The 23,083-nt window shown below is 41.1% G+C and overlaps 1 protein-coding gene across 4 annotated transcripts; it reads left to right on the forward strand.

Annotated features, from left to right (window-relative positions):
* The first annotated feature begins 611 nt into the window (after window positions 1–611).
* DTD2 (D-aminoacyl-tRNA deacylase 2) lies at window positions 612–20,857 on the forward strand. 4 transcript variants are annotated; one of them, XM_030559336.1, is made up of 5 exons: window positions 691–760; window positions 3,226–3,416; window positions 3,775–3,828; window positions 12,687–12,756; window positions 19,315–20,857. In XM_030559336.1, the coding sequence occupies exons 3-5, from the start codon at window positions 3,796–3,798 to the stop codon at window positions 19,638–19,640; spliced, it is 429 nt and encodes a 142-aa protein (XP_030415196.1). In that variant the 5' UTR covers window positions 691–760; window positions 3,226–3,416; window positions 3,775–3,795; the 3' UTR covers window positions 19,641–20,857. The 4 variants fall into 4 exon arrangements, with proteins under 4 accessions (XP_030415193.1, XP_030415196.1, XP_030415195.1 ...); XM_030559335.1 differs by having other exon boundaries at window positions 716–802; XM_030559333.1 differs by lacking the exons at window positions 3,226–3,416; window positions 3,775–3,828 and having other exon boundaries at window positions 612–802.
* The last annotated feature ends 2,226 nt before the right edge of the window (window positions 20,858–23,083 follow it).

Raw genomic sequence — 23,083 nt, forward strand, 5'->3', positions numbered from 1 at the left:
CTTTTTTATTTACTGTAGGAAAATCTCACCTGAATCAAAGTTCAGAGATACAGCTTTTTCTTACTCCAAAATATTTTCATGGGGGAGGCGTGTCACGCAATTCTCCCCCAAACATTCTGCTGAAATGAGCTAGAGCACATTTATTTCATAAAACTACAATGCCTCCAAACTCATTCACTCCCAGAACTTGCCACCTATTGAGTAACACGTCAGGACAGCTCTGCTTTGCATACACTAGTCTGGGGGCGGAGGGCACCTGATACATGCCAGGAAGGAAGATTCCAGTCAGAAACATGTATTTCATACAACGCCTCACTTCTCCATGCATTCCCCCTCCCCCTCAAATAAAACCAAAGAGCCCGGGAAGAATTTAACAGAAACTCTTGAGGCGTGGCTCAAAAGGCAGGTCCTGGATCAACTCCCCGCTTCCACAACCTGCACCACGCTCCCTACCCTGCAGCAACCCAGCACCTGCGGCACGAGCCCATTCCCCATCCCAGCCTGCTACTCTGGCGGGGCCGAATGATGCTCTTCGTTCTGCAGCAGGGAGAGCAACGGGGCGGAGTATCCTCAGGCACTTGCCGATACCCCACCCCTTCCCAGGTCAGCTCCGGCTCGGCGTGCAGCTGGGGGGCGGTGCCTGCCTTTGCGTGGCCTAGCCTGGGCTCCGCAGTCTCCCCGCCTGCTGGCCATGGCTGCCTCCAGCGGATGCCCCCGCGCACGGGCTCTTCTGCAGCAGTGTGTGGCCTCTCGGCTGCAGGTGAAACCCCCCGAGCCGGGCTCCGAGGCCGAGTGGGTGGAGGTAACGTGCGCAGCGGACTGGCCTGCTCTGGCACGGCGTTTGCAAAGCCACCGCGCCTCTCCTTCCGGGCTGCTGCTGTCCGCCGCGGCAGGGACAGCGCCTCTCTCCCGGCTGAACCTTCTCGCCGCTTCCCGCTCGGCGTGTCCGCGTTGTTTGCAGTGGGGCTGTTTGCCCCAAGCCCCAGCCCTGCTGCGCTGGGAGCGGTTAGAGCGCAGCGTGTTTCTCGGGGAAGCCACGCGCCTCCCTGTTCTGGTTCTGCTGCTTGGGGACCGGCTCCCCTGGCGCAGTGCAAGGCAGAACAGGGAAGCATTGGGCTTGTACTGTTCTCCCTTTCACCCCCCAGGCATCCCATTGCGAACATGCTGCTCCCTCGGCGTGGGTGAATCTCTGGACCTAATTCTCCACCGTTTTGCCGCTGGTCTATCTACTTACACCTGTGCAATCTGTGTGTAAAATACCATCAGCTGGCACACGTTGTACAGATTTGAGTGCACGTGCAAGGCCCTGGAGAATCAGACCTCAGTGGTAGGCCTGTACATCATTTTGGGCAGGAACTTTTTTTCTGTTTTAGTAATCTCTTAAGAAGAGCCATGCAGAATTATGACACTCAATGAATGGTTCTAATAGCCACTTTTCCTTCCCTCTGTTCTCCTGTGGCAATCATTAGTGCACTAGTGGGGCATGGGAACAGTTCATGTGGTGGAGGTTATAGTGTTGGTGTCACTAAGCATAACCCTACCTAACTCGGGAGGGTGGAAGGCCACAAGAGTATGGAGCCTTCCTGGTTTTAGGCCTCAGCAGACAAGAGTCCCTCCATGTTTGAACTTTAATCTACCTAAAAGGCCAGGTGTAACAGCCGTTATCAGTTGCAACAGTTCTAACTGGTCTAAAGCAGAAATAATGAGGCCTGTGCACCTTTAGCAGAAGGACAAGATAACTTGCAGAAGGAAAACTTACTAACGAGCTGCCGCGGCCAAGATTACTTAATGCACCTGCGCTTACGTAATTGCTACAGGGGGCGGGAGGAGGGAGGGGAAACGGGGGATTGCTAGTCAGTGAGAAAAGTTCTCATGAATATAAAGGAACAGACTGCTTGTTTTAGGTGTGCTTGATCTGAGTCAATCTCCCTGCACCGCTTTGATATTTCAAATAAACTTGGTTTGCTTCTCCACCCTGGTGTGTTTATTGGCGCGGCACACCAGGCGACGGACCCCCCCGCTGTTGCTTGGCCTCAGGCAGTTATCTGCCGGCAACAATAGGATCCAGAAACAATTTGTTGGTACAAGCTTTTTTTCTTTATAATGCTTCCACAAAATAATATGTTTATGCCACATTGGCCCAGCGTACCCTTGAGTGAGTTAGGAGGTGGAGAGTAGCAATTGGAAAAGATACAGAAAGAATGCACAGAAAAATGGAGTCAGTGACATCTCTGCAGTGGACGTAGTGAAAAGAGACAGTCCATTAATCATTACAAAGGGGACTCCAATTTACAGGATTGGGAACCACTGTTGTAACCTGCAGCATATATAAGATCTGATTTCTTCCTACTGTAACTCCAGCAGAAGTACACTAGGGATGAAGTAGTCCCACTGTGTGGTATTTATTGTATTCAGAACTATTGGTTTTCCCCATTGTGAGTGACTTTTTCAGATATAAAATTCAATTTGGGAATGTCAAAAAAACTGTATCCAAAACTGTATCCATGCAGCATTTTAATGGGATATTCCCTACCAGATACTGTAAATGGTTCATTAGTACCTGAATAGTCGGTCTCCAGCAGTGGCCATTACCTGGTGCTTAAAAGAAAAGTAATCCTTACAGACATATACAGTACTATATAAGTCTGAATCCAACAAGCTTCAGAGCACAATGGAAGATGTCTTATTTTGTTTGTTTTTTGTCTGATTTGTTTGTTTTTGTCCTTAGTTTTGATTTTATTCCAGATAAAAGGACAGTGGTTTTAGATTGTATCAGGGTGGATAGTTTTGAATAATGCCTTTTGAAAAACTATTTTCAATAAGAGCTGCTATAGCAATAAATAATCTAAAAATAAATACAATACTGTGCCTTTTCATCTGTGTAATGCTATAGGTTTGAATGAGTGATCAGGTGTAGCATTGTAAAAGTACTGCAAGACCCTGTGGTGATATGTGATTATGTCGATGAGCACTTTTGCTAAATTAACTCAGGTGTATGTATATAGGACCCATTATTTTGTAGCCTATAAGAAAAGATTGCTGAAACACAGTCCAAAAAGGTGTGGCAAAAGGATTTAGACAAAAAAGAGGTAGAAGTGCTAACATGTTTAAGAGACATAAAAATTAAAATTACTTATAACTGGGTCTTTAATGTTCTATACCACCCACTACCAGTTTTTGTTGCTTTAGAGTAATTTTCCAACTGTTTAAACTATTTCTCTCCAGTTGAAAAAGAACCACATAAATAACAGAGAAAATAAGGCCTTCATACTGCAATGTGATGTGTGCAAGCTGACCCCTGTAGAGCACCACTGAAATCATGGGGGCTCTGTGAGTGCAGAAGTCCACCTGCATGAATCATATTACAGAATCAGCATCTGCATACAAGGAAAACAGCAAGATTGGCTAGGCACAAAGTAAATTAACTTAAATATTTTTCTATTATCATTCCATTATAGTCATCTTAGGGATTTGTTGTAACAAGAATAGATAAAGTTTCAGAAGGAAATATGACTGTTGACTGTGTCCCTTTACATATTCAGAAAAGAAGGATAAACCCAGAAAAGAGGGTATGTTGTGATTTAAACCATTCCAAGAATACTATAATGTTTAAATAAATCTCTTATATCACATTTTAAATTATTTAACCTAAATCTGTGAAAGAACAACATCCAGTAGAGGAATTTGCATGGGGAGTTGTACTATATAAGCTAGCAGGTCCCTTCCAGCCATAAGGTGTATTATCAGTGATCACTGCTCTTGTATCTTCCCTAGGCATTTCAATGGTATTACAAGATGAGGAGAAAGCTAGTCACTCCACAGCAAAAAGTATGTGTCATAAACAGATGGTTAAGGGGTAATGCCCCTTTTACCTGTAAAGGGTTAAAAAGTTCACCTAGCCTAGCTAACACCTGACCAGGGGGACCAATGGGGGAACAAGATGTTTCAAAAGGAAGGAGGGAAGTTTTTCCTTTGTTTAGAGTTTGTTTCAGCTGGAGTGAAAACGATCAAGGAACGCCTCTTATCAGAGTAGTAAGTTTTAGAAAGGAATAAATAGGTTTATGTTTATTTCTTTGTAATCTGTCTTATGCAATTAGAGGTAGAATCAAAATGGGTATTTTTTTTTGTGTAATTAAATTTGTGCCCGGGGAACATCTTCTGTGTTTTGAATCTGTTGTCTGTGAGAGTAGCTGATATGCTAATCTCTCCCAGAGGGTTTTCTTTTACCTTTCTTTTTTTTAATTAAAAGCCTTTTTCTTAATACCTGATTGATTTTTCCTTGTTTTAAGATCCAAGGGATTGGATCTGGACTCACCAGGGAATTGGTGAAGGAGTGTCTCAAGGCTACCCAGGAAGGGGAAGGTTTTGGGGGGAAAGGAAGTGATCCAGACACTGAAAATTCTGGATGGTGGCAGTGATACCAGATCTAAGCTAGTAATTAAGCTTAGAAGTGTCCATGCAGGTCCCCACATCTGTACCCTAAAGTTCAGAGTGGGGAGGGAACCTTGACAATATGGAAAGAGCTGAATCCCTTAGCATGACTTTTCTTTAGAGGGCAGTGGAAGGTTTGATCAGTAATGAATTTCTGCCATTGTATTTCTTACTATAATGTTACCACTTACATGTTCACCAATACAAAAATAAAAAAACTAAGACCCAGTAAACTATTACTGACACAACATTTGTGCGTGCTTGGTCATTTACATGCAATTTAAAAACATGTCCTTGCACTGAGGAGTTTATAATCTACTGTAAAATAAAATATCATGATATAGATAACCTTGAACAATTCCAGAGCCATATAAAATCACTACAGGTATTCCCAGAGTGTATGTTTGACAGTTCTTTCTTAAAAAGAAAGCCAACAGGTCTTTGTGGGCTCACTCTGCACTTACCCTTATGTGCCCATTCTTCCATAAACACTTTCATATCATAATGTTTCTCAGCAATAAGTGACTCGAACACTGGCATTGCCTATTCATGGGGAAACATACATTAGAAGGAATGTATGTAATACAAACAAAGCCTTACAGGAAAGTACGTGCAAATATAGGGCTTCTCTTTTATACATGTAACAAAATAAGATGAAATCCAATGCTCTTCACAATAATAAAAGTGAATATTGTTACAATAAAGTATGCAGTGGGAACTATCTGGACCACTTCTAATTTTATTTTGTACTGAAGCAGGATCATTCTGTGATTAAGGCACCAGATTGAGACTCAGGAGTTTGGTTCTTTGTTGTGCAATAGATTTCTTGTGTGATTTTAGGCATGTCTGTTAATCTCTCTGTGCTTTAGTTGCTCATATGTAAAATGGGAATAATACTATTCTATCTCCGGGTATTGTTAAGAAAATTTCATAAAAATATATGGGAAGTGTTCAGCTTCTGCAGAGTTGGGGGCCTTATTACAAATATATAGAAAACCCTTATAATGACTTATTCTGCAATGAAAACTGGAACAAAATAAAATATCAAAGAATAATTTACTTGACTACCCAATTTATCACAAGCTGACTTCTTAATCATTATGGAAGGGTTCCTACTATATTACCAAACATATTGTATTTTTCTGCAAAAGTTGTAGAGTGGAGATGAAAATACACCTTTTGCAGAATGCATGTTACAGCTGCTGAAAGCCTGCAAGTTTCTAGCTAACTGTGTGCGCTGCTTGCAGATTCAGGTGAGAGTGCTTAGTGACCAACTGCTAAATAATCCTTCGGTATTAACATTACCTTGGATAATGCCTATAGCATTGTTATTAGCATCAGGTACGTGCATTGTCCTGTGTATTTGAATGTGTTTGCTTGGTGCCAGGTCTAAGAATTTTTAGTAAAAAAGTCAGAGGTGCCAGGCAACTTGCTGTGCTAGTTTATTTATACAGGCATTTTACTGACAATAGCAAATCCATGTTACAGTGTGGTTTCCCCATGTAATCCTCTTGGGCACCTTTAGGCCACTATACAGGTTTATAGCAATGGTTGTCCAGACCTAAATGTTTTGAATTTGTAACCCCCTTATTTATTTTATTTTGCTTGAGTTTGCTAGTGCTGAAATTTGGACTGAACAGCCAATTGATTAGTGCTTGATTGTTTACAGAGCACTTTATAAACACTGTTGTTTTATTTCAGTTCAAAAAGCTTAAACATTCTGAGTTGCACCTCTTACTGGAAACAAATCATCATAGTGGTAAGAATGACTGAATCTGTTCTTAGAGGATTTGATACAGTACCATTATTACTTAAGCCTTTAATAGTGTGTCCAGCTTGCCAAAACTTAATATACTCAAGACATTTTAAAAAAAATGAAATGTTTTGAATTGAAGTTGTGCAAGTTAAATATAAATAGGGGCTCAAAGGCCTTACACCTGCAACATAAACTGAAGCTTCCCCCAGCAGCTTTAACTTAACACTTGGACCGTGCAGCCAAGAATCAGTGCAATACAATCCACTCTTTGTCAGCTCCTTTCTCTCCGTTGTGCCCTAGCTTTGTACAGGTGTTGTGGAATACTGAGCCCAAAGTCTGTATCACCTTTTGCCATAAAAGGCTAGGCATGACTTGTCTCCAGCAACTAGAGTGTTGGCCATTCCAAGGATTCAGATATGAGAAGTCAGGCCTCAAATCATGAGATTGACTTGAGTTCCCTTTTTTTTTTTTTAATTAGAGGTTTGGTTTTTACTTATTTGTTTGTATTTATTCCTTTTCTTTGCCTTCTAGTTTCTCAACATTTAAGCTATATTTGGTTCACGTTTTCAAGGTTGTCTTTGCAACCACAAGGGCTAGGAACTTTTTTTGCTGAGATTCTCATACAGTAAATGACCTCGGGGCAAGGACTTTAAGGAGAACGCCAAATATTGGGAGATGTGGCAGAACTGATTATCTCTTACACTGTGTGCTATATACTGTAGGCATTTTTCTCTGGTACAATGGTATAAGAATTATTATGTAGTGATAAAATTTTGATTGGATTTTTCATTACAGATTTATTGGGTCTGTTTTACCAGGACCTTTTACAATATGTATTTTTTCCTTACCAATATCATAATGTTAATCTAATTCTGGAACTAATATGTAGGTATGTATCAATAATTGCTGCTTTTGGAAATCTCTTCCATATGTATCTCTCTCCTTCATTTGCTAGGAAAAGATAGTATGAAATCACAGAAACTTGAACTTGAACTTTGAGGAGTCTAACTCCTTAAATACTTCATGGAATTTGAAATTCAGAAAACTGCTATATGTTATTCCACACTGGTCAAAATGAACTTTTTGGAAGGAATCATTTGGTTTTTCCAAACAATATCAGCATGGGACATGTCAGCCCCAAAGAAAATTTATTAGGAAGTCAGCAACTGAAAAATAAATAGGGACTCAGAATGTGTTGCTTTTTTCTCCTTTAGCCTTGAGCATACTGGTGAATCCAATACTAACGTATACAAGAGAACAAAGCAGAAGTCTTTATAAAAATAGTTAAGGAAACACAGTAACTGTTACCATAAGCTTAACAAAACAGAAGATATTTGTGAGTGATCTTTCAAAATGCCTTAAAAATTTGGTTGAGCGATGGTATTTTGAAGTGATAAACTTCAAGTCCCATCACTGAACTGAGCAACGTCTCCTAGGGTATGTCTATACTACCTGCCAGATCGGTAGGCAGCGATAAATCCAGTGGGAGTCGATTTATTGTGTCTAGTCTAGACGCAATAAATCGACCCCCGAGCGCTCTCCTGTCAACTCCTGCACTCCACTGCCACAAAAGGCACAGGCAGAGTCAATGGGGGAGCGGCAGCAGTCGACTCACTGCAGTGAACAGACACTCCGGTGAGTAGATCTAAGTACGTCGACTTCAGCTATGTTATTCACGTACCTGAAATTGCATAACTTAGATTGATTCCCACCCCCCCCCCCCCAGTGTAGACCAGGCCCTAGTTAGATGACTTTCAGTGGTTATTGCACATTGTATTCTGTTTTGCTTACAGAAGAGTACTTGTTCCTTGAAACTACAGTGGTAGAGCCCTGGATATTCTGTGCACATATGCTCACAGTAATGTCTCTTTTTCACACAGACGCTGTAGTTAAAGCAAAGATATTGAATTTTTTTCAATCAGATTAAAGGAATAAGGGACTAAGTATTGCACTTATATTGATGGGTGGAATGCCATTGGCTAAGGGCAGCGATTTTTGTTATTCTCCTTTAATATAATCACAGTGGGCTACCTATGTGTGTTGAGGGATCTAAATGAGAGTGGAAAAATTCAGCACAGTATCTGCCTTACATTTTTTCCACCTCTGGGGCATGATCCCTTATGCACATAACTAGTTCTTACTCAAAACAAGTAGTTCCATTAAATAATGATTAATCTTATACAGAATTGTTTGGAGGCTTGGCCTATATTTGTAACATTTCCTTAAGATCAGTTATTCTTTCTCTTTTGTGCAAAGCAAATTAATTTCTCTGTTTAAAAAATTAAGGGTGAAATCCTTGCTCCATTGAAATCAATGACTTCAACTAGGATAAAGTGATAAATTATGTTCTCAGTAGTTTTAAATATTCTGTCATGATATTGGTCTCTGTGTTTAACAATCTGAGTATGTTTTAACAAAATTGTGATGTGATTGAATATTATGTTAATTCCCAAGGTATAATCTACTAAATTAGCCATTACCGTGATTATCACATTTCAAATGAAGATTAATTCATATTTAAACTGAAAGTGACTTGTTTCCATGTTTGATAGGAGAAAAGCTTTGGTTATTATCTGTCTTGAAATTAAGTAATCGAATCCATTAGGTATGAATTGTTTCTGCTGCTTATTTTCATTCCAGAGCATCTTTGAAGACACAGTGTCACTATTCGTACCTGTCCATGTCTTGTTCCTCCTTTAAGTCCAGCCTGGTCATGTCCCTGTATATGATGTCCCAGTGTCTAGTGAGTGGTTGATGTCTAGGTCAAACTCACCTTGGTTGTGTTTGCATTATATTCTTTGTCATGCTACCATCTGTTTGGCTTCATTGTAATCTTTTTGATTGTAGTTAGTCCTATAACCTGATTTCACACCCTACTCTCCTAACTTCATTTGTCTTAAAATCATTCCACTTTACAACTGCTTCTTTCAAAACACTGTCATCTCTGTTGGGTCCCTAGTCTTCTGGTGTCTGTTTCATTTAAAGCAGCTGCTTCCAGGCCATGGAGTAGTACTGTTAGTACACCAGTTTGATAAATTTTCACTCTGGTACCAAATATAATTCTTTCATCAGTCCATAAATTCATCAGTTTCTGTGCAGCGCTTGTGGGTATGGTACATCTCTTTTTAATCTCATCCTTCATGGAACCAACAACACTGATCAAGATTCCTAGGTACCTATAAGATTCTGTTTGTTCCATGAGTCCACTACTGCTGCATTTCATTCCCTTGTCCCTTTTCTAGGATGCAGCTACTTTGTCATCTTGGCATTTATTGTAAGTCCAAGTCGACTACACCAGTTTTCCAAGGTAGCAAAGAGTATCATCGTTAATTCAGATGCGTCTGTCAGTTGTCCTTTGTTTAGGTTAAGGAGTTTAACTAGATTGTCCCATCTCATGTCCTTCAATTTGGCTAATATTCTTAACGTCCAGTTTGTCAAGTGACAGTGATTCCATGTCCCTTTGTCTTACACCACATTTTTACTTAAACCAGTTGCTTAATTTCCACCATTTTTACGGCACTGCAGGAGTCTTCATATATAGCTATTATAATTGTAGTGATCTCATCTGGAACTTGATATGATTTTGCTACTTTCCATAATGCTTCCCTCCAAACCGAATCATATGCTTTCATGCAGTCAATGAAAAAAGCTAACTTTTAATCCCCTTTCTCACTTTTTCCCATCAACTGTTGGAGCATGGATATCTGATCAATGCAACATTGGCCTGTTCCTTTCCTACTACTTAGCCCTAATCTGTTGAAAAATACTTTCATTGTGATTTTTCCCAATACTGACAATAAGCTTGCTCCTCTACAATTCTTTGGATCTCCTTTCTTTAAGATTGTTACTATTACCTTTAGCTAGTCGTCTGGTACCTCCTGTTGCTCCCATAACTAAACTTTTTTTCTAATGCTGTGATAGCACTTGTCCTGCCAACTTTACCAGCTCAGATGTTTATTGTCTATTCCTATTTTAACTGTCACTGTTCTTTCTGTAAATCTTCTTCTGATGGTAGTTCAGTGCTGATATCCGTTCTGCCTTACCAGCTGCCTTGTTCATCTAGCACATTTAAAATGCTTGAAGCTGAATGATCTGCAGTGCTCAGCACTTTATCAAAATGGGTTCTTCCATACTTCCAGCATGCCTTGAGTATTTGTTGTCAGTCCACTAGTAGCTTATTTTACTGTTTGGATTGTTGAGCTGATGTTTCCACGCAACTTACCCTTTTTGTATATTGTTTTCATATCTTGTTTTCTTGATGCCTCCTCGAGTTATGGAGCCTCTTCTTTCTAAAACTATGTCTTGTCCAATCTTTGTGATTTCTTCACCCCTCTGTATAAAGCTTTTACTTCTGCTTTTTCAGTAGTCTTGGCTTGGTTACACTTGTCCTGTAATTTTCTTGAATTGCTTTTTTAGCTTTTCCTTGTTTACTTATGCCTTCCAGCAACTCTTCTGCTGTGTTTTGTATTGCCTTCTTGTATATTTCCCATTCGGTCTGCAGTGAGATTTCTTCATTACAAATTAATGTTCTGAAACATCCTCCAAGCATCACCTTGTGTGCTTTCCTCAGAGAGCTACTGGCACATTTGGCACTTCTATAGAATCTAACATCCAGCAATGTTTCTGTGCAGCAATGGCTATGCCAGTGGTGGCCAACATGAGCCTGAGAAGGAGCCAGAATTTACCAATGTACGTTTCCAAAGAGCCACGTCAGCAGTCCCCCATCAGCTACACACGCACACACATACATACCTCCCAGAGCCTCCCACCCACCGGCAGTCCTGCCAGTCAGCACCTCCTCCTTCCTCCCTTCCCGCACCTTCCGATCAGCTGTTTTGTGGCTGGGAGGAGTGAGGGCATGGAAGGCTCTGGGAAGAGAGTGGGAAGGGGTGGAGTGGGGGCAGGGCCTGTGGCAGAGCCAGAGGTTGAGCAGTGAGCACCACTCAACACATTGGAAAATTGGCACCTGTAGCTCCAGCCTCGTAGTTGGTGCCTATGCAAGGAGCCACATATTAACTTCTGAAGAGCCGCTTGTGGCTCCGGAGCCACAGGTTGGCCACCCCTGGACTATGCCTTTTACAGATAATGTGATCAATCTGGTTTTTGGTTTGATCATCTGGTGGGTTCCATGTAACCTCGTGCATGTCTTTGTGAGGAAGCCAAGTATCACCAATAATCAGATTGTGCATTTCATAGCAAGTTCTTATCATTTCCTGTCTTGATGCCATGTTGTCCATCACTGTTCATTTGCTTACCATGTCTGCTACCAGCTTTTGCATTCAGGTCTCCCGTTATCAAAGGAATCTTATCTACATTGCTATCTAGCTGTTGATGAAACACATCCTCCTCTTCCTCTTCTGTTGTTTCTGTTGGTGCATAACAGCAGATCACAAGTATCAGAGGGGTAGCTGTGTTAGTCTGGATCTGTAAAAGCAGCTAAGAGTCCTGTGGCACCTTATAGACTAATGGACGTATTGGAGCATGAGCTTTCGTGGGTGAATACCCACTTCGTCGGACGCATGATGATGATGCATCCGACAAAGTGGGTATTCACCCACGAAAGCTCATGCTCCAATATGTCTGTTAGTCTATAAGGTGCGACAAGATTCTTTGCTGCTTTTAGCAGATCACAATTATGCATAGTTTATTGTAGGCAGTAGTAAACCTTGTTATGACAATCCGCTCAGACATTGGTTTCCAGCTGTTGAAGTGACTATTCTCTTATTCACTGCTATTGCAACACCATCTCTATGATTCCTTTATTCTGGACATTCAAGTGGGCAAATGAAAGTGTAGTTTCCAGCTGTCATCTTTCCTGTGCCCAACCGATGTGTTTCCCATATGTCAGCAAAGGAAGCTTGTAACTTCCTTAACTCCTCCACTATGAGCTCAGTCTGGTCTGGAGTCAATAGAGTTCTAATATTCCAGCTCCAGCTATTATCCACTTCCATTTGTTAGGTCCGGTTGAAATCTGTTTAAATCAGTTGGGTTTGTTGTTCTGTTTCTATAAGTTTCAGTTATGGTTTGTTAGGCCAGTCCACCCTATCCGGTTCGTAGGAATATCTTGTCATAGCCTGCTAGGTAAAGATATCAGTAGTTCTACCCTAGTTTACTTGCGTTCCAAGGTGAATGATCTTGGACTGCTCAGTTTTGAAATCAGGGGTTTCCCATCTTCTAGACAGACTTACTTAAAGAGGCTCTTGAATTAAATGAGTTTTCCATCTCCTAGATACTCTTGTTTCACAGCATCTTTTTTCCGTAACCCCTTCTGGGTTTCCCCCATTCACCATGCAGTGGACTTGTCTCTATGCCATTGGATCCCAGCATGAGGAAGAATTCCATATCTGCTTTTAATTTTAGCCTGTGTATTAATATATTGTAAATTCCAATTAAATTTGGGTTAATGTACAGATAATGGATTACCTTAATTATATTAGTAAGTACTATGCAGATATATAAACATATACACAATACATTTTCTTTGTGCAATCTTTCATAGATCGAAAGAGGACTGGTTATCTACATATGCTTCTTCAAAGGAGCCAGTGAGGAACTCATTCCAAAAATGGGTATGTTTTATTACTGGTATTCTTACAATAAGGGTTAAGCAAAAGAAAAAGAAAAGAGGGCTTAATTATCCAGCAGCTAAATGCATGGAGAAGCTATGGAATCAGGCCCAGTATGAGGTATGACTGGAGAGGGCAATAAGAACAATATCTTTCAAAAGAAACTTTGTAAATGAGAACTTGTAAATTACAAAATTCACACTCTTCTGAAATTATTCTGAGTTTGTAATTTTATTCTGAGTTCTCCCTTGTATCTCCCCAGTCATGAGTAGCAGGTACGCCAAACCTGGTTGTTCAGCTCCTTATCCTTAGTGAAGAAACTCATTTCTAGTCTCCTTTGATGTCCTCCTTTCAGTGACTGTTTTGGCAGTAGCTCTGTATAGAAGTCCATCAAGCTTGATGACATCAAGCTCCCTGCCTGTGAACCAAGTTTGTCTTCCTCAGTCCATTTGACAGGTGTTTTGCATATGATCTTGTGTCCATGTACTAGCGGTGGACCCTCTTGGAAGAATGGGTATATTCAATGTAAACTGATTTTATTGTTGTTAATAACTAATAGGGTTCTCACTACAAAGGTGCCTTATAGCTGCTCAGGGGATTAGCTCTGTTCAAGGTCTGACACCCTCTTCCGTCACTTTCTGTCACCACGGTCCCTTTTGCTCTCTGGGACTCACTGTGCTCCCTCTTTGTGACTTGGCCCTCTGCCCAGGTCATTATATGTGTTTCCCCTTCAGGGTGTATCAGAGTCTTGGGACTGACTGTCAGGCTACCTTTCCAGGCTGTCCTATAATTCAGGGCTATGCCACTTTCCTCAGTGGCAAGTAGGGGAACCCAGTCCCACCCACTATTGTGTTCCAGCACAGGTGTTAAACTATACAAAGCACATGGGATTTTTTTGGGGGGGGCAGGGGGGCGGAAGAAGGCAAATACGCTGCATTTATTGAAAATACAACAGTTAGCATATGCTTTTCAGTGTGTGTGTGTCTCGCACACGCGCACACACACACACTCCTGCCAGTTGATGTTTATAGTTACCGATCTGTTGTAGCTTTAGTCAATCTACTGGCCAGTTAGATGAGCATGAGTGTGGAGCTGGGCACTGTCTGTCGTGATCCAATGCTTTGCAGGACTGAACCCAGAGTTCCATGGCAAAACACCCCAACTTTATAGTTGTAAATTTCTATTTGAGTCTGTGCGTTTTGCAATGTCATCCTGTAATCATTAGTCCTTAAGTGGTGTTAATCTTGGGGTTTTCTGCTGTTATCATTTGATGGTTATTGTCGGGCTTCCCATTGTTATCTCCTATTTGTTGTCTCGCTTTCAGGGGTACTTGCTTCACCTTTTGAGGTTGTCAATGCTGCTAACAGATTTAGCATCAGATACAATGGATGTTTTCTGATTGTCTCCTGGTCTTTCCAAGTCTCTCACTTTTTCTTGACAATCTGTGATGGCTTACACACCTTATCTTTTCCTGATGCATGCATTCCTCATTCACACAATCAATCTCTTACAGAAATCTTCAAAGGTATACAGACAGCAGTATTTTATATTCAGCAGAATACATTGTAAATCAAGGCTTGCTAAATCTTATAACTAAAACAATTCACATTAGGGCTTCAGGCCCTGAACATGCGTGTAATCTCCTTAGCATAGATACAAGATCCTGTCTCTTACTTACTAAAACCTTAAAACAAAAAAATGTATGTTTAACTAGAGTGCCTTATTTGTAATACATATAGGAAACCATAGTAGACATTATAACTTATCCTAAAACAAAAGGGTGACCATAATCAGTCATAAGGATTTTTCTGGTCTGTCATTCCTTTCTGCTATTCAAAAAAGGGTGGCTGGCAGGATGAAAGCAAATCATACATTAATTCTCATAGTGCAACTATAAAATCCTGCTCCTACACAGGGACCCTCTGTTCAGCAACCACAGTCTGCTTACTCCCGGACCCCATTATTATTTCCCTGTTGTCATAAACAGATAGTTAAGGGTTAATCTCTTTTACCTGTAAAGGGTTAAGAAGCTCAGTAAACCTGGCTGACACCTGACCAGAGGACCAATAGGGGGACAAGATACTTTCAAATCTTGGTGGAGGGAAGTCTTTGTTTGTGCTTTTGTGTTGTTCGCTCTTGGGGCTAAGAGGGACCAGACGTATACCCAGGCTTTCCCAATCTTTCTGATCAGTCTTTCATGTTTCAAAATTGTAAGTAATAGCCAGGCAAGGTGGATTAGTCTTATGTTTGTTTTCTTAACTTGTAAATGTGTCTTTTTGCTGAAAGCATTTTTTACCTCTGTTTGCTGTAACTTTGAATCTAAGGCTAGTGGGAGGAGTCCCTCTGGTCTGTATGAATCTGAATACCCTGTAAAGCATTTTCCATCCTGATTTTACAGAGAGAATTTTTACCTTTTCTTTCTTTAATTAAAAGCTTTCTTTTTAATAACCTGATTGATTTTTCCTTGTTTTAAAATCCAAGGGATTGAGTCTGAACTCACCAGGGATTGGTGGGGGGAAAGAAGGGGGGGTGGTTAATTCCTCCTTGTTTTAAGATCCAAGGAGTTTGGATCAGTGTGAAGCCTCTCAAGGCAACCCAGGGAGGGGAAAGTCTGGGGGGAAAAGGAGGGGGATGGTTAATTTCTCCTTGTTTTAAGACCCAAGGGGTTTGGGTCTGAGTTCCCCAGGGAAGGTTTTGGGGGAACAAAGTGTGCCAGACACTAAATTCTGGCTGGTGGCAGCGTACCCGATTTCAGCTAGTAATTAAGCTTAAAAGTGTTCATGCAGGTCCCCGCTTTTTGTACCCTAAAGTTCAAAGTGGGGGAAAAACCTTGACACCTGTGCTCCTTCCTATTTTCTCTTCTAGCTCTGGCCCCACAAGGTTACTAGTGGAGCACCCTCTGCTCCCTGTGGCTATTTAACTTCTTTCAGGTTCTTGCCAGAGTGCCTATTCTAAGCATACTTCCCTCCTCCCAAGCAGCAACTGCAGGCTCCTTCCCCAGCAGCCTCCTTTTGTTCTCAGTGTGCTGGTTTTGTACCAGCTCAGCATTCACCTGAACTTCATCTTCTAAGGGCTTGGCTGTCTACCCTAATTCTTTCCCAGGGTGTGCCTGTTAGATTAATTAGCCCCTTTCCTGCTACGTTAACCTTTTCAGGTGAGGTGTGGAATAAATACCCCATCACAATAACATGCTACCAAATCTGATCCAAATGATTATATGTTTCCTTTTGTGACATATTACTTATATGGATGTTAAGGGAATGACTTGGATCCAAGATGCAGTTGAACAGCTAGAGAAAATAACCTTTCAAATGGCACATGGCATGACCTTCAGTTCCTAATCAATTAGGAGTATTTTAATACCAACCTGACTCTATATTCAGGATATTGAAAATAATGTGTAACATGAGTCAGCAGAAGGAGTTGGGTAAAATTATTTTCTTCCCTTTTCTTATCAAAATATTAGCTATATAGTTGGACATTAAAATTCAGGCATAGTTCTCAAGATAAAAAAATATAGCAGTGTCTGCTGCTCCTTGCTTCTTGACAGCATAAGTCTTAATATTTGCATCAGGATAGAGATGCTAGGAATAAGGTAGGTGTTAATGGTGTTTTTTCCCTGTCACCATCCTGTGCATCCTTTATTTTCTGTTTCATTTCTTCACTCTCCTTGTTTTTTAGAAGTAGAGATGGATCACCAATGCATTACAATTATTTCTTTGCTTAGGAGCATTTTTGGGGCAATGGTGATATAGTAGCATGTTGACAAGACTGTGTGGTCACAGAATATTTCAGGCTATTTGCGAGTGCTAGCAGAAAGACTGCACTCTGCAAAAGCACAGATGCAGAAGTGCTGAAGAGGATTTCAGTGGAATTCTCTCTTAGGTCATGGGTTTGGGAGGGCATGAAGTTTCTGTGATCCTAAACTAAGTTTAAATCTTTGTATGTGTTAAAACAATATAATACAAAAGGAATGTTGTGCTTGTAAAAATTCCATGGGGATGTCACTGGAGAACAAAATCCTTTTTCATAGCAAAACTGGTACATCCAGGGCACCAGCAGCAGTGCAAGTTTCCCCATACTGCCCACTAACATAATCTCACAGTGATTTAAGGAATAGATCATTCTCTGTGAGCCATTCAATCCTTGCTCTTACTGGGATGCCAGTGACGCTACCAGTTATTTCTAGGGCCCTATTAAATTCACAGTCCATTTTGGTCAGTTCCATGATTTTAAAAATCATAAATTTAATGATTTCAGCTATTTAAATCTGAAATTTCACACTGTTGTAATTGGTAGGGTTTCCTGACCCAAAAAGGAGTTGGAGAGTGGGGTCACAAGGTGATTGTAGAGGGGGCTGCAGTACTTCTACCATTACTTCTGCGCTGCTGCTGGCAGGGTGCTGCCTTCAGACCTGAGCAGCTGGAGAGCAGTGGATGCTGGCCAGGAGCCCAGCTCTGAAGGCAGAGCAACCACCAGCAGCAGAGCAGAAGTAAGGATGGCATGGTATGGTATTGCCACACTTACTTCTGCGCTGCTGCGTGAAGAGCTGGGCCAGCAGCCATCTCTGTCTGGCTGCCCAGCTCTGAAGACAGTGCAGCAGTTAAGAATGGCAATAGTGCAACCCCCCTGCAACTTCATTTTGGGTCAGGACTCCCAATCTGAGAAACCCTGGTCTTCCCCATGAAATTTGTGTGCTTTTACCTTATACTATACACAAGACCAGATTTCATGATCTGTGATGCATTTTTCATGGCTGTGAATTTGGTAGAGCCCTAGTTATTTCCCATTGTTACGGTAGGTTTGTGGCATGGAGGCCTCTTCACTGAAGGGAAAAACAACTTGGTTCGCATTATCAGATGGCACAGGTTTCAGTTTCTGCTGTTTTGGCTTGCACTTGAACTAGTGACCTAGAGAAGAGAGGCTGAGTTTCCATTAACGGTTTTTTAAGTCACCACAGTGTCTATTTTATTAGTTATGTAATCTTTCTAGTAGTACATTTTCCTTATGTGAATTTTAAAGTTATTTAAAAGAATATCTGGTATGTGGATCATAATCCAACCTGTACCTCATTCAAACATCAGCCCTCAGAGAAATGTACATGGGTTTGAAGAGGGATTATGTGGGTTTCCCACCCTTGTATCCCATGTGTGGGGCCGGGGAGTGCAGGGGGGAAAAGAAATGAGGGGATGATCTGTTCTATAATAAGCATACTATGGAAAAAGGGGTATAAGGTAAATGGAATTATGATGGCCTGTTTGTATGTATTATGGTTCAAGGATGAAATCTACTTTTGGCCTCTCCCACAGTCTCTTTGTGGGCACCTGTTGTGACACACCTACAACTACGCTTTTCTCAGAATGGAGTCCCACGTTTACCTCACTTCAGATGGGACTGACTATTCTACACTACCCCCTGTTTACCAGCCATATTACCTCAGCAGTCCCAAGAGGGTTTGGCTCAGACTGTTGACTTCTCTTTGGAAGTTTGACTAGTGTGAAATTACAGTGACTCAGGACAGCTACTTCAAAACAAGTAGTATTTATTTGTCCACAGGTATATGCCAGAGAGAAAAGAGTTAAAAATAATAAAAGCCTACACACATATTCTCTTACCTACACTTAGCCTTTCCTTGCTATTTTAAGTAGGCCCCACTTAACCCAGCCAACCCCAACACTGGGGCTTGGTGGGACAAGCTTCTGCATCTCTGACAGGCTGACTCCCGAATCAGTGTCCCTTGGGCTGTCTTTTATCCATTTCAAAGTTCCTTTGTTCAAGAGTTTCTGCCTGAGGATCTCCTAAGGTTTCCAGCAGAGCTCCTGAACCTGGTTAAAAGTGCTTTATGCAAAAAGGTGGGTGAATACCTACTTCGTCACCCACAGAAGCTCATGCTCCAATACTTCCGTTAGTCTGTAATGTGCCACAGGACTCTTTGTTGCTTTTTACAGGTCCAGACTAACATGGCTACCCCTCCTCTGATACTTTATGCAGTTCTTCACCAGAGGGGGTCAGGGGTCGTCTCCCTATAGTAAATTCAGTGTATTGGCTGTTTGAACACCAGGCGAAGCCATGTTTCTGGAGTCCTGAGGAAAGCTGCAACTGGAATTAACCATTAGGGTTCCGTAGAGTTAGCCACCCCACAATAACTATCAAGTCCACAGATGTATGAATACATCAAGTTAATACAGATATTTCCCATGTTCTTCATAATAAAAAAAACTTCCTTCAGTATGGAAAGTACTAATCTGTGGTTAATATTAACTGAATGGAGATATAATATTTGCCTGGTATGCATTGATTGATTAATCTTCAGCTTTTTTTCACCTTAGAATATACATTTCTCTTCACAGCTCTGCTGTGTAATTTGATTATTAAAGTTCAAATATAGACATTGTAATGAACCACTTTAAAATGTTTTATTTGAATATGTTCTCTTAACCATCCTGACTGAAGTATTTGTTAACATATTGCTTTTCACAGTTATAGTAGGTTAAAGGTTAACTAATTTTAGACATAAAGTAATGTTTTTAATATGTATTTTATTTGATTTTTTTTTTGCAGTTAATACACTGCTGAATGTTAAATTAAGTGAAACTGAAAGTGGAAAGTATGTTTCTCTTCTGGATTTACCAGGCAACTTATTAATAATACCCCAAGCTACGCTGGGTGGTAGACTGAAGGGAAGAAATATGCAGTACCATTCCAACATTGAAAAAGAAAAAGGGATGGAGCTTTATTCCCTTTTTGTAACATTGTGTGAAAAAGAACTGGCTGCTAATAGGAAATGTGCTGAAGCAGGTGTTGTTGTCAAGTATGGCACATATGGAAACAGACAGGTGTTAAAACTGGATACCAATGGACCTTTCACTCATATGATTGAATTTTGAAAAATCAGTTTTATGTATAATATTATCCAGCAACTGTAGAATTTCTCATTTGTAAGGAACAATGAGCTTAAATTGATTGGAATGTGAAGAAAAAGACATGTCATTTTAATAAATTTACACAAGAGTTGTCCAGCCCATGGAATACCTTGATTACTAAAAATGAATCTGACATTCTCGTATGTCTTACCCATTTGTGTATCTGAAATATTTTTTTAATAATGATTACTTAAGATTCATTGTGGTGAAAATATGTAAAGCAGTTCTTTTTAAATATATTTAAGATGGGAATAATACATATTTTGTTGCTTTAAAAAACATGAAGAAAGGTTTAAATTTATTAGGAAGTAAATTAAAAAAAATGGGGGCAAGGGGGAGCCTACAAAGAAGGGATCAATTCCCCAAGTTCAAGTCTCCATTCCTTACTGATGTGGGCAAGTCGCTTAGCCTTTCTGTTTCTCAGTTCCCCATCTGTAAAATAGTAATAATAGTACTTACCTATCTCACAGTGCTGGTGTCTGAATAAGTATATTAAAGATTGTGAGGCATTCAGACACTGCAATAATGGGTGCCATATTAGATCAATTGAATGCACACACAAACCCCACAACCAGAATGGTGCAGGGGAAGATGTCTTCTGTGGTGGCACTAGGACTCATACGGCACATCCTTATACCTCCAGTCAGGTACCTTTTTGGAAAGAAACTGCAGGGAACAAACAGCCAAGGAATGAAGCCATCAAAGCAGCTGCAGAAAGCAGCTCAAGCAGGGACCAAAGGACACTGATGACGTCATGAAGCTGCTTATTGGAGTTTTCACTGTGAGCATTCTCTGCCCTGTGCTAATTGCTTCCTTTTTGTTCCCATGTAGCTAATCCTCTCCTAATATAACTCAATGGAAAGGAGTTAAATAACAAAGCAAAAATAAAAATTAAAAAATCTGGAATTAACGTGACATCTGCAGCCATCATATGGCTTACCCTGCCTGTGTTGAATCCCTTCCCTCCTACCTTTTTCCGTCTTGTCTGTTAAATTGTAAATGCTGCGGGACAGGGACTGGCTCTTATTTTATGTACAGTACCAGCACAATAGAGTCCCATTCTTGGTTGGCCTCTAGGTACTGCTATACTAAATATGATAAATAATTAATGGTGTATAGAAAGTAGATGGGAAGCATCTTTGTGTTATGAGCCATGGACAATGGAACAAAGGGGCATTCAATTAAATTAGGTAGCAAATTCAAAACTGATTAAAAAAAATTTCACTCAATCTGTGATTAAAGTGTGGAACTTATTGGCACATGTTGAGGCAAACAATTTAGCAAAATTGGAAAACTATCTGGATATCAAGAATATCCACAATTATAATATGTGTGAAAAGAGATCTGGAAAGGATATAAAACTTCATGCCTTTGGGTTTATGCCACTCTCTAACTATCAGGGGGTTAGAATGACACCTTCATGGGGGTGCAGATTACTCCACCTTGGTTTACTTCATTGTGAAGTTTCTTGCACCTTCCTCAGAATCATCTAGTTCAGACCACTGTGGGAGACAGGATATTTGATTTGAAGGCCACATCTCTGATCCAGTAGGGCATTTCCTGTGCAACACAATGAGCTGTATTCTATTCCGATGCATACCTTATGAAATCCTGAATCATGGCCCAATATCTGAAAATATTTGACTTGCTTTTAGTTTAGATTCAAATAAAATATACTTTAATGCACTTTAGTAATCTCCAGGCTCAAATTACACCAACACAACAATCAAAATTTTCTCCATAGATATAGGGTTTATTTTTTAATACAGGAGATTGATAGGATTATTTCAGATTTGTCAAACTATACATTTGGTAGTAATTACGAAGTGCTGAAGGATGTCTACTTCCTGGCAATTATTTTTTTTGCAATTCAAAAGGAAATGGAACTATGCACATAAATCATTTGGAAACATTTATTTATTAACTCAGTCCCAGATTACATGTTTACTCATGTAACCCTTCTGCCCCTCTGAGTTGGCAGCAACAAGGGCCGGGTTCAGTATCCAGGGGTTCCGTTTCAGTAACACAATGCATAACCGGCTCGTGCCCCCACCCAGTGACCTGGGACACTCACATACCACACCCCCCTGGGCGCCTCTAGGAGGCAATACTTCCCCTCTCGCAAGCACGGAGTCTGAGTGTAGCAAAATCTTTTTAATAAAGGAAGGAATCAATGCGGCATCCCATTGGAGAAACACCACAAACAGGGTTATACCACAAACCATAAACAAAAACCCACCTCCAAGTACGTTTGGCACTGTCCCTTTTCCCCTTAGGGTTTTAAGTCCAATCACCCCAAAGTCCAACAACCCAAAAGTCTCTGGTCAATGCCACCCCAGAGTTCGAGAGTTTATCTGTAGAGGTCCCTCCCCCCAGCCTGGGTAGAAAGGGGCACCTTACGTGGTCCGGGGCCAACTGCCCTGCCTCTCTGTGGGTTCTGTTCTGCCTTCTCCACGAATTGCTCCGCTTTACCAGCTGCTCCACTGTGCTCCTCCAGCCATCCTCAGAAACTGCTCTGCTCCAGGAGCTGCTCTGCTCCATGAGCTGCTCTGCAAACTGCTCGGCTCTGCTCGCTCTGTGGGCCGCTCCACCCGTCCCACAGCTACTCCACTCTGCCAGCTGCTCTGCTGCCACCAGCTGTCCCATGGTCCGCTCCAGCCATCCCCGCAACTGCTCCACTCCACCAGCTGCTCTGTTCCACAGTATAACTTCAGGCTCCCCCACTAGTTAGCACAGTACTCAGTGCTCTCAGCTCAGTTATTTCAGCTCTTTAGTGATTTTAACTCTTAGTGATCTCAACTCTTAGTGGGGGAGCCCCAGTGCTAGTGCACCATTAGCCCAAAGTGAGTTCAGCTCAGTAACCTGTATTTAGATTTTTGAGGGAATAAAAAAAATCAACTCTGACATTCCACAGTGGAGAGAGGAGTAACTGGTGCTTCTGGCTCCACAAGGAGACTGCACCACCAGGCACAGATACCTGTCCCAAGCCTCTCTCTCAATTCACTGGGTTTTGGAACCCATGTCCCTTGTCTAGCAAGTACCACCCAACTGAGGGTGAGTCATTTGTCACCAAGCAGTCCCACAGCTCAGCAGTCTGGGATAGGGTAGGCGTGCCTATGCAAATACACTCTCTGAAATTCTTTCCACCAGATGTCAGGGTAGAGCTTATCCTGACTCTGCTTACACTCATTAATAATTCACTATCTGTTTATAACAGACACAATGACTCATTTAAATTCCTAGTAAAGAATCCTATATAAAAGAGTGTTCTTGTGTGAATAATTTGTGCAAATTCATTAAAATTCTATCCACTTAGGAAAAACTTTGTTTTTCATACCCTCCTCTGTTTTAGGCCAACTCCTGAAAAGTGCTGAGGAGTGGCAGTTTTCACTGACTCAAGGAATTGC

The sequence above is a fragment of the Gopherus evgoodei genome, chromosome 4, assembly GCF_007399415.2.
Source record: "Gopherus evgoodei ecotype Sinaloan lineage chromosome 4, rGopEvg1_v1.p, whole genome shotgun sequence".
Taxonomy (NCBI): Eukaryota; Metazoa; Chordata; order Testudines; family Testudinidae; genus Gopherus; species Gopherus evgoodei.